Source organism: Nyctereutes procyonoides, unplaced genomic scaffold, assembly GCF_905146905.1.
Source record: "Nyctereutes procyonoides isolate TBG_1078 unplaced genomic scaffold, NYPRO_anot_genome, whole genome shotgun sequence".
Lineage (NCBI taxonomy): Eukaryota > Metazoa > Chordata > Mammalia > Carnivora > Canidae > Nyctereutes > Nyctereutes procyonoides.
In genome coordinates this window covers 92,987,626-93,000,821 of record NW_026575125.1, presented here as the reverse complement: position 1 = coordinate 93,000,821, position 13,196 = coordinate 92,987,626, and the positions used below count along the sequence as shown (strand labels likewise).

General features: G+C 39.4%; 1 protein-coding gene across 3 annotated transcripts in view; it reads right to left on the bottom strand.

The window, feature by feature from the left end:
- The window catches only part of GRIA3 (glutamate ionotropic receptor AMPA type subunit 3), a 285,127-nt gene that overhangs the window by 55,310 nt on the left and 216,621 nt on the right, over positions 1 to 13,196 (bottom strand). For all 3 annotated transcript variants that reach the window (XM_055338480.1, XM_055338479.1, XM_055338481.1), the window contains 2 exons: positions 11,729 to 12,105; positions 1,627 to 1,825 (listed from right to left, as the gene is read on the bottom strand). In XM_055338480.1, coding sequence (XP_055194455.1) covers positions 1,627 to 1,825; positions 11,729 to 12,105 — 576 coding nt within the window. The remainder of the gene's footprint in view (positions 1 to 1,626; positions 1,826 to 11,728; positions 12,106 to 13,196) is intronic.

Below are 13,196 nucleotides of genomic sequence, written 5' to 3'. Positions count from 1 at the left end.
CACCTTCCTAATTTCTAATCGTCTTTGAAGGTAAAATGCTTTCCAATGGAACAAGTATCTCTTATCAGACAGTCTAAGTCCTTTGTCTCGATAGGCTAAGTGATCAATTACTTCATAGGGCAACATGATGCCCATTGGGATGCTGCTGGAGGTTCATACCAAACCAGCTTTCCATGGAGCTGATTATGTGCTGACTACTCAGCAGATGGAAATCCCTGGCTTGCTGCCCTGAAACATGTGAGTGGTTTCATGCAGGCAGGGGATTATTTCAAGATAAATTTCTGGGATTGCCACAGTGGTCAAGGTCAAGGCCAGGTTAGTTCCAGGAGGTCTTCAGTGATGGGTTCCAATACTGGGCCCTTCTCTCTGGTTAGGGATTTTGATCTGCTCGATAAATAGTGGTAGAAGCGAGAAAGGGATATGCAGAGCCAATGAGAATTCTTGAAAGGGTCCCATAACTAATGCTTTCTCTTTCAGGGAATGAAAGCAGCTTTTAGCTAATTGCTATAATTTTAAGAAACATACGCCCGTTTTCCCAGGAAATAATTGAACAAATCTCATGATAATACATGTAGAAATATATTTCTTACTGATTTCTTAAAATAAGCCGGTTTAGAACCAATATGCTTTTACCCTGGACTTGGAGGAAAGGTCAGTAATTATACCTGCCATCCGATAACTTGATTATTGGTTGTAAAGACTAAACGTTTCCCTTTTACCTACTATACAAGTGGCTTCTGGATCATTGCTACAACCAGTTATAGTGGTGACAGTGGCAGGCAGTGGATAATGTATAGAATGGACCCATTTTCTAATCACCATACTTTTGTGGTTGGGGCAACTGAAGAAACATTTGAATTCTTAACACTCCACTGGTGGTCTTTCTTAGAGTTCAACTGGTACAGAAAAAAGATCTTGAAAGTTTATGTAAAAGTGGCATGTCCATCAATTTTCTGCTTCAGTCTCCTTTCATCCTTTCTCTTGACAGTATTTATGCAGCCTGACTAACTTTTGCTCGTGAACAGCTTGCTGTTTCCCCACTAAGGTTTTTTGGTCGATGATGGGGCGGCGGGGGTGGAATAAGTGTACTCAAGAAATTAAAACAATTACCGGCTTCTCTGAAAATGGAACTATCAGCATGAACACTTGAAACAAGTGTAAAACATTTCAATAAGAAACCATTGTCTAAAATAGAATATGCAATTTTATAGTCTATCACTCCTCAGAATCTTCGAGTCAAGTACCTACCTTCTCTGAACTGAGACATTAAATCACTGCTTTTTTAAAAGCTAGAAAGAAGAACCGCATTACTTAGTTTAGTTCCCTTATTTCTCAAGCAAGGTGATCAAGGCTGACAGAAGTTAAATGACTTGCCCAAGGACAAACGAGCACTCTGCACCAGGGCTGGGCTTCCAACCTGGGAGTTCAGGCCTCGCGCTCTCCATAGGCCACTTGTTAGGCTACATGCTCTTAGTTGTCAACAATGAATTAGGTCACCAACTAAGCCCAGCCAAGACGCTCTGCTTTGATAACAATCCCACACGTTCCCCACCCTCCCTTAAGGAGCCTTTGTGAGAAGACTGTACGATAAAAACCAGCGGGCCTGATTCACCGCAAGCCACTTACTCGGAAAAATTCTTTTGTTGAACCGGAGTCCAGGGTCCCATATGCAATTTCAGTCTGCTTAGCTAAGTCTTCGGCACTCTCTATGGGAGAAACCATCCTCTCCACAGTCAGAAAAGCAGCAAGATTGGCAGTATAGGAGGAAATTATGATCAAGGTGAAGAACCACCAAACCCCTCCGACAATGCGCCCGGACAGCGATCTGCAAGACAAACAGAGACCAAGCCAGACCCAGAGGGGCCAGATTTCAGTTTAAAAAAATCCTTGTCTTTATTTCTGGAAAGGGAAGTGCTTTCAGGAGAGTTGAAGTAGATGATGTCAGGGAATTATAACACCAAACGAAAGTAACACGTTCACAACATCCCGTGTCAGGATGGCAGATGATGATACATGCATAATGCTCTTCGGGCCTATATAGCTTGCAAAGCGGGATTTTTTTTTTAATCCTAGGAAAAACATCTCTAGCAGCTTCTGCTTACACGTAAGAACTGTACTTATCAGATTCTCTTCCTGTGGGAGCCCTGATGGGCATGCCTGTGGAAGACGGCTCCCTTCCTTTAAGGCTGGTGGTGCCCAGCCTGCACTGTAAAAAAAAAAAAAAATCTCATGCTCAGGCCTAGCCCAACACCAGGTCAGTCAGAGCCTGGGAAGTGGGACCCACACATAACATTTTTTAAAGCTCCCCAGGCGATTACGGGGTACAGCCAAGGTTGAGAACCACTGATGGAAGGTGATGTCATGGTAGAAACACAGAATCAAAATCCCTCACTTATTTGAAGAGAAATGGGTAAGTGGAGGCGTACTCTTCACTCTGAGTTTAGTAAATTTAATAAAGACCATGCCATTTTGTGGAGTTGGTCTCCCATGGGGCAAGGAGCCATTAAGACCGTATTTATTAGCATCTTAATAGAAATGGCTAGTGGGGAGCTTAGCTCTAGGGATCAAAATTTTCCTCTTTTACTAAGACATAGGACGGGCCTAAAGGTAGCGAACTACCTGTGTACTAGAATTTGCCAGGCACCAAAAGCCTGGTTTCCACGCCTACCTCCCAGCCCCCCAAACAATCAAAACGAAACCATCCTCACCAGCCACCAAAGAACTGCTTCAGAGTGGAATCACCCTCTGCGTTTTCTTTAGGAGACTCGGTCAAAAGGTTAACAAGTTAACTTCAGAAGGACCTATTATCACATTATCTTGGATTAGTCCATCTACTCAGGAGCGGATGGGGCAGAAGGCGGGTAAGGTTTACTAAGGGGCAATTTTGCTCTTCAACAGGACTAGCCTGCGGCTGCACGCCGGGTGTTTGTGAAAACGCAGATTCAGAATATCCGAGCGCTCAAGAAGCTGCGCCTCGGCCGCGTCACGGGTGATCGCAGGGGTCTGCAGACCAAACTGAGAAATCTCGTTCTTCTTCTGCATCACCGATTCTCAACTCTGCCTGAACATCAATATCATCTGGGAAGCATGAGACAAAAGACAACAAAACACGACGACACACAAAACATGCCCCGGCTCCACCGCAGGCCAGTGAAATCAGACTCTTTGGGCGTTAGGCGAAGGAGCAGCATTTTTTTTTTTTTAATTCATGATAGACGTAGAGAGAGAGGCAGAGGGAGAAGCAGGCTCCATGCAGGGAGCCCAACGTGGGACTCGATCCTGGGACTCCAGGATCACGTCCTGGGCCGAAGGCAGGCGCTAAACCGCTGAGCCACCCGGGGATCCCCAGGAACAGCATTTTTACAAAGCTCTGGTGCAGCCGGGACTGGGGGGCACGGCGGGGCCTTCACTGTGAATGCTGCTCAGGGAGAGGGTCTGGGGGCGGTTAGAGGGCACTGGAAGCTCGGCGATGGGAGGCGGCTTGTACGGAGGTACTTTCGCCTCCTTCACAGTGTTGCTGACGGCTGCTCTGGCTGAGAAATGAAAATCTGGTCCCTAGGTTTTATAAAACGTTGCCCCCTTATCTCTAGGATAGTTCTCTCCGTGGCACAGCTCCATCCTGATTAGGCTCTGTTCTCTCATGCCCAGAAAAGCTCGCAGGCAAAGAACCCACTCTGTCATAAAGTGAAGAATAGGCGTAGGAGCCTGGCACAATTCCAGGTTCTGTGGGAAGAGGGCAGTTCTGGGCTGAAACCTGGCAAATCAAGCTCTTCTCTGTTTGTATTTGCATTTTACCACTTGGAAGCAAATTTAAATTCCTGTGTCCCAAGATAAACTTTTATTGGCCTCTGGAAAATTCAGTTGTTTCTGATTTTACACTCCGGTCAAATAATTTTGGCAGGTGTTTGAAAATGGTGTTCTTTATTGATGAACTAAAACAAAACTACTTGATTTTTTTTTTAAAGTTTGTGATTCCTATTGGTTGCAGGATGCTTAAAACAACCCTGCTTTCTTTATTTTTGAACACAATCACCTGTAGCCTTTCAGATGTGAAAATCTGCTTTGCAACAGATTTCTCTAATGGTTCTATTCTCCCAGGATTTCATCTGGGAACATGTCCCTTTTAATCAGAAGAGGTGAAAACATCCAGATGAGGCGGAAAGAGTGTGTTACCCTTCCAAATGCTAAAAGTTTCCAGGATATTTCAGTTACGAATTTGGACCTTTATAGTCTTTCTTCATTGTTGCCATATATATTTAACTTATCTTCGACTGATCTGACTCTGGAAATAATTTTACCATATAAAAGATTAATGTTTCAAAGTAGCATCTGTAGTAATAGGGTAATAAAAACGATAATGATAATAGCTAACCCTTACAGAGCACTTCCAGACTGTTCTGATTGCTTTAGGTTGACATGGGTCAACTCTTTCAACCCTCCTTCCCTATGGTTAGGCACTATTTATACAGATTAGGAAACGGAGGCATCTTACAGATAAAGAAACTGAGGCACAGGGAGGAGAAATAGGAAATGATCTATTCTTACACAATAGGAAAGAAGTGCCCACATATTTGTGCTACAAAATAGTCATAGTTTGTGTAAGAAAATCCAGAATGGTGTATAAATCACAGAAGGTGCAATTTTCTGACAATAACTGAGAATTATAGTTGCAGGAAAAGCAAACATGTTTGGATAATTATTGTTTATTATTTGTTGTTCATTCGAAATGAAACTGGGAATGCCATCCTTATTTGGAATGATGGGGTTTTCCTGAGACCAAGGGGAGAACTGACTTTGGAGTATTTCTAGAATCATGGTTTGGTATGGAAAGGGGTGTATTAAGCTGCTGCGAATACCAATGGTAGTTTATGCATTGTCTCCTTGAAACAGAGAAAAATACAGTAATTTATGGAAATTATATTTGTGCCATTCTAGTGAGGCTAATGGATTGTGTCTGTATGATCTAAAATCAAGCCTGCACATGCTAATCTGGTTATTTTGGCCACCATAATAGGGGACTCAGATAATCATGTGGTTGATCTATAGCACTTAGCTGAGATTGGCTGTTGAAGTGACTGAAAATAAACCTAAATGCAAAATGGTCATTTTTGTGGCCTCTTGTATACATGGCTATTGACTTTGGCAACTACGTGGTTAATATGATGATAGATATATATACCTATGAGCATGGAAAATTTTGGTGAATATTCATATAGAAATGGTATAATAGTGTCCATAAGCCTCAGCAGAGATGGAAAAGGAGCTTCCTTGGAAACTATGTTAAATGCACAAGCTTACATTCAACATTCTCCCCTCAAGGCAGCAGTAGCTTTGACAAGAATCTTAGTGGAATTTCTACCACTTTCTTTCCTTTATGGCATGAACACCTAAATCATTTCACTGAAAAAAGGTACAGTGGAAACTCACAGGGAAGATGCTCTGTAAGAATTTTTACATTTCCCTTTTCTCATTAATGAAACTATAGCCATTTAATAACCCACATTTCACACGGAGGCTATATAAAAAGTGACTGATGGGTCAGCCCCATGACATTTTTAAAAGGATCTATTAAAACAAGACAAGACTTTATAGTTGAGTTAAAAAGACCTGTCATTTTCCAGTTTTTTTCCCTCCATTAAGGCAGCTTCAAAATGTTTAACAGTCATTTCAAATAGTTTTGTTGCACAAGACAGATTTTGAGGTTGGCATAATGAAATGGCTATAAAATGCTGCACATTTAGTATTTATAAAAATGCATTATAAGGAGCATATTGCATACCTTTTGAAGAAATGTAAGAGGGAGTGAGTGAAAGTGGATTAGCAATAAGAAAAACAGATGTAAAAACACTGCAAAATAATATATAATGTTCTTGTTATCTGTAATCATACCGGAGTTTCTGAGTTAATAATAAAATGTATTTTATGACCTCTGAAATGCTAATAAAAGTGAGCTATGTGCTGTAACCTTCATCCTGTAAGTAAATTTTGAAATCTGCACTTTACTAGCTTCACAAGACTAAGAGCTGAAACTGTAACCACTTCTGTGCACAAACTCTTCATCATGCTCTTTTCTCCCCCTCTTCTTTCTTCCAAAGTATGTATCTTTTCTACACCCTATTCAATGCTCATTCTATGACAGGTTTTTAAAAAATGTGCAGAATCAATCTTTGGCTCATATAGTATTTTCTGATGGGAATAAGTAACCATCTCCCAGACTGAGAACTATGGCGTTCAGCCAGAAAAGTCATAAAATGGTTGCAATAAAAATCCTGCTATTACATCATTAATTGATCACCACATCACTACTACTTGGAAGAGAATTTGCAGTAGGATAAGATCCTAGTCAGACATCAGCAAAGGAAAAGCTGTTGTTTAAAATGGAGCCCCCAAATCCTGCTGTCTTTGGTCCCATTCATTTCATACTCTTCATGTCTTTTATTATTTTGCACACATTTTCCATTTTACAAAAGGTCAGCTAACCTGGACAGATGCCCTGCCTCCTCCTCTAAAGTATCTGATATCTTGCAGAACTAGAGAAGAGTAATGCCTTTGGAATAATATGTACATGGTAATCAGATTCAAGTTAGCGTGCTCCCTCCAGTTTCTCCGTTAGAATTCCCCCAATCCTCCCACCTTCACCCTGGCTAGACATCAGATGTCCCTGCAGCTTCAAAGAAAGTCAGCAGGGGGAGCATTTGTCTGGAAGGACTCAGACTTTGGACTGCTCCGCAAGGTTCTATCCAAGTTTTACAAAGGAAATAAATTACAGATTAAAAAAAATTGTAACATTTCTGTCAATATTAGTAAATCATTATAGAATATACAATCAAGACATTTGCACGAGGTGTGATCCTTAAGGAGAGCACTATATGGATTCAAGAAGGAAAGTTGTTGGTTATTTCTCATCAGGAATGGGCTATGTGGCACTGACTACAGTTTCAACTGTATTCCTAAGGAGTTTTAGGGACTAAAAAGCAAGTAAGATATTAACTGCTAGTATTTGTGAAATTAGAGTGGTGAAGAGCAGCCAGTTTAATGAGGATAGCTACCCTTTACTGGGAACTTACTATCCACCAGGTACTGTGCTTTACATTTTATGGATGACAAACTGTGGCTTAGCCAGATTTACTAACATGCACCGGAAGTTATACAACTCCTAAGCAGATTGGGGATCTAGTGAAACTAACTCCAGCACCTGCATCCTTAACCAGTAGGCTACCTCCATCTGGCTACACCCACTGCCAATCTTCCCAATCCCCTCCAGGGGAAGAGGGTTGAATGGAATCTCCTCATACTTTCCTCTCCTCACTGCCCTACACAGATCAGTTTGTATATGGATATAACCTCAGCTTATCATATTGATTAGCCTCTCTAAAGGCAATTCAGCCTCCAGCTGAATTGTTCACTCCAAACAACTGGAGTAGTTGAAAACACCAAACCTAATATTGACATGGGCTCTTTAAGCTTCCAAGCCCCTGTCAATACCTTTATTTGATGGAAACAGAATGATGCTCGGCGTTCCTCATGTTGTCTCATTGTTGATTTCCCACACTTTTACTCTGAGTGGGCACGTGCTTGGCAGCATTTTAAGTGCCCACTGCCTCCTTTCTTTAACAACCGGGGCAAAGACAGAGTTTCATCGGAGGTTGGGAGACTAGAAAATACTCCTGTGGACAAATCTGAGGAAAAGAATGGAACAGGCAATGCACCTTCAGATCCGTAGTGGTGAGGCAGTGGGTGGTAGTGGAAACAGTTGTACTGCTGGCTCTTAAAAGTCCTATGACCCTGGCCTCCACCACAGTCTCTCTCTGGGTACTGTTCTTTTGTCTATGCTGTGAAAAAAAAGCAGCATGAAGTGGAACAGCCTAGGTTGCGGACTTGGAGTTAGGTTTGAATACTGGCTCTGCCATCAGTGTGTGACTGGGCAAATTATTTACACTGACCGTCACCTTCTTCCACTTAAAAATAAGTACAAGGCGGCAGTGTTTTGAGGATTAAAATTTCTATGACAATACAGGAAAAGTACCCATACACTACACGGCAGGAGCTCAGTGAGGGCTGTTGTCCCTCAGCCTTCAGGAAACAGAAGCAGTTGGGTCAATTTACCTGATGTCTCCTCCTGCTATAATAGTTGGTAGTTTTACCTTAAAATGTGGTCTCTTATAATTCCTTGAATTGCTTCAATTTTGGGAAAAGTCAGAGTGTACAATGCATGTTCACATTTGGGGCTTTCTGGAGAGTCTACATTCTAAGTGTGGCCATTAAACCAAGTATAACATTGACATTTGGAGCCAAGGCAACCATGAATCTTAGAGTACAACTATGTCATTATCAGGAATTTCAAAATCTGTTAATAGAAGAGCACATTTCAGCGGAATTTTCTGTTATATGATTGAGCACAAATATATAACCAGTAGAGCTCTCAAGTCAAGGAGAAAAAAGTGTGCTACAAAGTATAAAATTTTATCAAGAGGCTTAAAGATATAATTTTCTTTGAAGGACACAAAAGACAGTATTGAAAGAGGGATCACCCATGTGGTAGAAGATATACATAGTAATAATTTATTACTCAAAAGCACAAAAAGGAGGATGTTACTCTAGACCAGTGTTATTCCATAGGCTATGTGCACCATTGCTGGGTTGAGTTGCAATTAGTGTTTAAAACAGCATGGCACACTGTAAGAGTGATGTTTGGTAAAACTTGTGTCATATACATGTTATATACATATATATGCACTGAGTCATGATGGAAAATGTAGTTCGTATTGAGGGACATGCTCAAAAAGTTTGAAAGCCATTGCTCTATATGACAGTATCTAGTGCAGTATAATGAAATGTGTGTCTTGGAGAAAAAAGTATATATATATATATATATATATATATATATGCCACAGCTTAAATTCTGCTACAAAAAAAATTTATCCAGCTTGTCATGTTCAGGTCATCATCTTTAAGTTAGTACTTAATGAAGCAATATGCATAAATACTTCCAAAAACAGCTAGCTTTTGAAGAGTTCTGTTTGAGTATATAGAGTAGTATGCAGCACTCCAGTGGGGATAACACAAATTTAGTTTTGAAAATTCACTTACAGAAACCAATAAAATCTCCAGCCTTAATGACTCTTTAGCATTGCCTCAACATAGATTACCAGCCATGTTAAAAATCACTCAATTATGGGATCATTCAGAAACCCTAGTCTCCAAGTGAACATTTTAAAAAAATAAGAAAAGAAAGAAACTAGCAAAATAAATGAACTCCCAGTGGTACCACATGGGAGATGACACACATTGTGAGCACAAAAGGAACAGGGAGTGAAATACTTTGGAGAATCTGACCAAGCAGATTGAGAGTGGCAAAAGATATGACTTAGACAAAAGAGGCTTGTCCCATATACATTAAATTAGAAACTTGAAGATGGTTACCCATGGGTTATGCTGCAAATCTTCATTTGAAATGTTTTGTGCTCCAAGTGGATAATCTTAAAATGAAGTAGGCTGTAAAACCATAGTAGTTGGCCTTCTGAGTCCTTATATTCTAAATGAAAGTCCCCATATGTTTGTATAATGGACTCTGGTCAGTATTTGGATTAATGTTCAATTTTACCAAAACTACAACTTTTTATTTCAGAAAAAAACACTTCCCCCTGCCCTGATTTTAAAGATGCTACATTTGCTTATAATATTTTATGATTATGAATTCAACACTGTTTTTGTTTAGGTGAGTTAACACTTAAACTAAGTGGGCAAGGTCTAGGACATTCACATTCAATATTTTTAATAGCTTCGCTGAGATAAAATTTGCATATCATCAAATTCACCAATGTAAATGTACAATGAATGATTTTAGTCAACTTAAGAGTTTTGCGGCCATCACCACAATCCAGTTGTGGAACATTGCTATCACCCTGAAAAACTCCTTCATGCTCATTTGTGCTTAATCCTGACAGGGCTGGGACTAGGGTGAGATAAATGAGGCATTTACCCCATGCACAAAATTTAGAGGGGTACCAAAATCTCATTAATCAAGATAAATAACATTTTAGTGCAATATTTTAAAAAATCAAGATTAATTCAAGAAACCCATGATGAACAAATATTATTTTAAATAAAGACTGAATTTGCCCCTTTTGCTTGCTGTACTCAACCTCACCTGCCTCAGCCTAATCCCCGTCCTTTTTAGCTTTGCTCTACTCCCCAGAAACCATTAGTGTACTTTCTGTCTCTATGGATTTGCCTATCCTAAACAAATGGAACAATGCAATAAGGGACATTGAATAACTAGAATTCAATAAATAGAAGAATATAATATGTGGCCTTTTGTGTCTGGCTTTTTTCACGTAGCATGATGTTTTCAAAGTTCATCCATGTCGTAGCATATCAATAGCTTGCTCTTTTAAATTGACGAATAGTATTCCATCAGATGGATATGCCACATTTTGTTCATCCATTCACTTGTTGATGGACATTTGGGTTGTCTCCACTTTTTGTTTTTTATAAAGTGCCTATGAACATTTATAAGTCTTTGTGTAGATATAGGTTTTCTTTTCTCTTCAGTAAATAACTAGGTGGAATTACTGTGTCATGTTTTAAGCACATGTCTAACTATAAGAGAGTGCCAGTCCGTCTTCCAATTCGGCCATAGCATTTTGCATTCATGCTATTTAATGGATGAAAGCTATAGTCATTCTACGTTCTCACCACCACTTGGTATTGTCTTTTATATTATAGCTGTTCTAGACGATATATAGAGGTATCTCATTGTGATTTTAATTTGTGTTTCCCTAATGACTAATTATGTTGAGCATCTTTACATGTGATTATTCTTTGGGGAAAGGTCTATTCAAATATTTTGTCCATCTTAAAAATTAGGTTGTCTTCTTCATATTGAATAGTAATGCAAAAACAAAAACAAAAACAAAAAAAAACAAAAAAAAATAGTAATGCAAGTGATCTTTATATATTCTGGATTTAAGTTCCTTATCAAATGTATGATTTGCTAATATTTTCTCCCAGTCTGTGGCTTGTCTTTTCATTTTCTTAATGATGTCCTTTGAAATGTCAAAGTTTTGAATTTTAATGAAGCCCAGTTTATCAATTTTTAAAAAATGGATAGTTCTTTTTGTGTTTTGAAAATTCTTTGTCAAATCCAAGATCATATAGACTTCTTCTTAGGTGTTCTTTTTCCCCCCATCTTATGTTTTCTTTTAGTAGTTTTAAGTTTTAGTTATAAAACTTGGGGAAGATACTATAATGAATAGTTCTAGGCAGTCTCAGAGTGAAATAGAAAAGGTAGGATGCTGAAAGGGGAAAGTAGGAGGGCTTTTAAGAAGAGTTCTATATTCTTTCAAAATTTTTTTCTAGATCCTATCTCTAGACAAATAAGAAACTATTTTAGCTCAATTGAAGAAACCATGCCTGACTGATCTGATCAAGATTTAGTATTAGCTTTATCTGAATAATAATATTAATATTAGCTGACAATGTTACCTTTATCCAGAGTCCAAATGTTTGTTATAATATGTACAATACCATAGAAATGCATGAAGGACATTCAGAATAACACCAATAACACACTCACTTCATGGACGCAAGCAAACAAAATGGCCTGATGATAATTTGTCATTGGATGGAATGTTAAATGAAAGAAATCTGGTCTTGAGATGGGTGTACATGAATGGATCATGGCCACAGAATGCAAGGAGGCATTAGGTATGACATGGAAACAAACCTTGGAGAAATATCACATCCTTGCTGCATAAAGGCACCCAAGGAAAACCAAAGACTGTTAAATATTCCAAATTCATTTGGAGGATCAGGAGGGCTTTGTGGATCACGAGGTTCTTCATTGTTGTCTTCCAAGTGCCATTCATAGGGGCTGAATCTGCTGACTAGGAAAAGAACTACGCTGACTCCAATGTAAGCAAAGACGATGCACATCCAGATTTCATAAGCCAAGGGATCCAGAAATGAGAATACGCCTGGTTTTGACTTCTGAGGCTTTTTTATCATGATGGAGATGCCCAGGCTCATAAACGGCTTTGAGAAATCTATGACTTCTTCACGGACCAGGGTTATAGTGAGTGGGGCAACAGCTATATCAGCCCTCTGGAAAAAAAAAATGACTTTTAGAGGTAGTATTTCCATTAGTCATTTGCCACTTACTATACCTCTTTGGTGGAAATATAAGCTCTTAGATCACTATAACCAATTGATTTGTCAATGCTTTGGTCAGAAAAGTAGCATTCAATGGGTTCTATAATGCTTTAACTTGATGGTAAGGCAAGGAAAAGACACTGGCTGGCCTTTTGTCCTTTGTGACCTACTGGCTTAGGGCAACCGACTCAATTTTTCTTTCTTAGAATTTTTTTGCTCTCTTGCAACTCGACTTGTACCCCCTTGTGACATATCACTGCTTAACTCTTTTTAAAAGTAAGTGCTATGCCCAATGTGGGGCTTGAAATCATGATCATGAGATCGAGAGTCACATGCTCTATGGACTAAGCCAGCTAGGTGCCCCTATCACTGTTGAACTATTGTTTTGTTTTTAAGTCTTATTTATTTATTTTTGAGAGAGGGAGAGAAAGAAAGAGAGAGAGAAGGGGCAAAGGGAGAGGGAGAGACAGAATCTCAAGCAGACTCTGTGCTGAGCATGGTGCCCTACACAGGGCTCGATCCCATGACCCTGAGATCATGACCTGAGCTGAAACCAAGAGTTGAACGCTTAATCCATTGACTCACCCAGGTGCCCCAACTCATGTTTTTTAAGTTTTAATTCTCATGCTCTTATGTCTTAGCTCTCTCATGTGACTGGGAATTCTTGAGGAGCAAGCATATAGTTTAGAATCCTTATATGTGCCTCTCTCCCCACCATGAGGTGCAACACAGGACTACAGGCTTCAGTGTAATACTTCAGTGTTTGCTATTATTCTTGAACCATTTTTTTCAGAGCATGTCTGTTAAAACATAGGTTCTTTAAAGGCAGGGACTCAATCTCTCAATCTTTTGTTGTAGTTTTTTTTTTTAATCTATCACTGCAGCACATCCTAAACTAAAGAAACTATGGATGTCCAGAAAATAAGTTGTTGACTATTGAAAATAATCTATGCAAACATGAAAGAATTCCACATGGGCAATAACAAGGGTAAAGCAGTTATTAGAATACATATTAATTTCTATAGGAAGCCAGCATGTCTAGT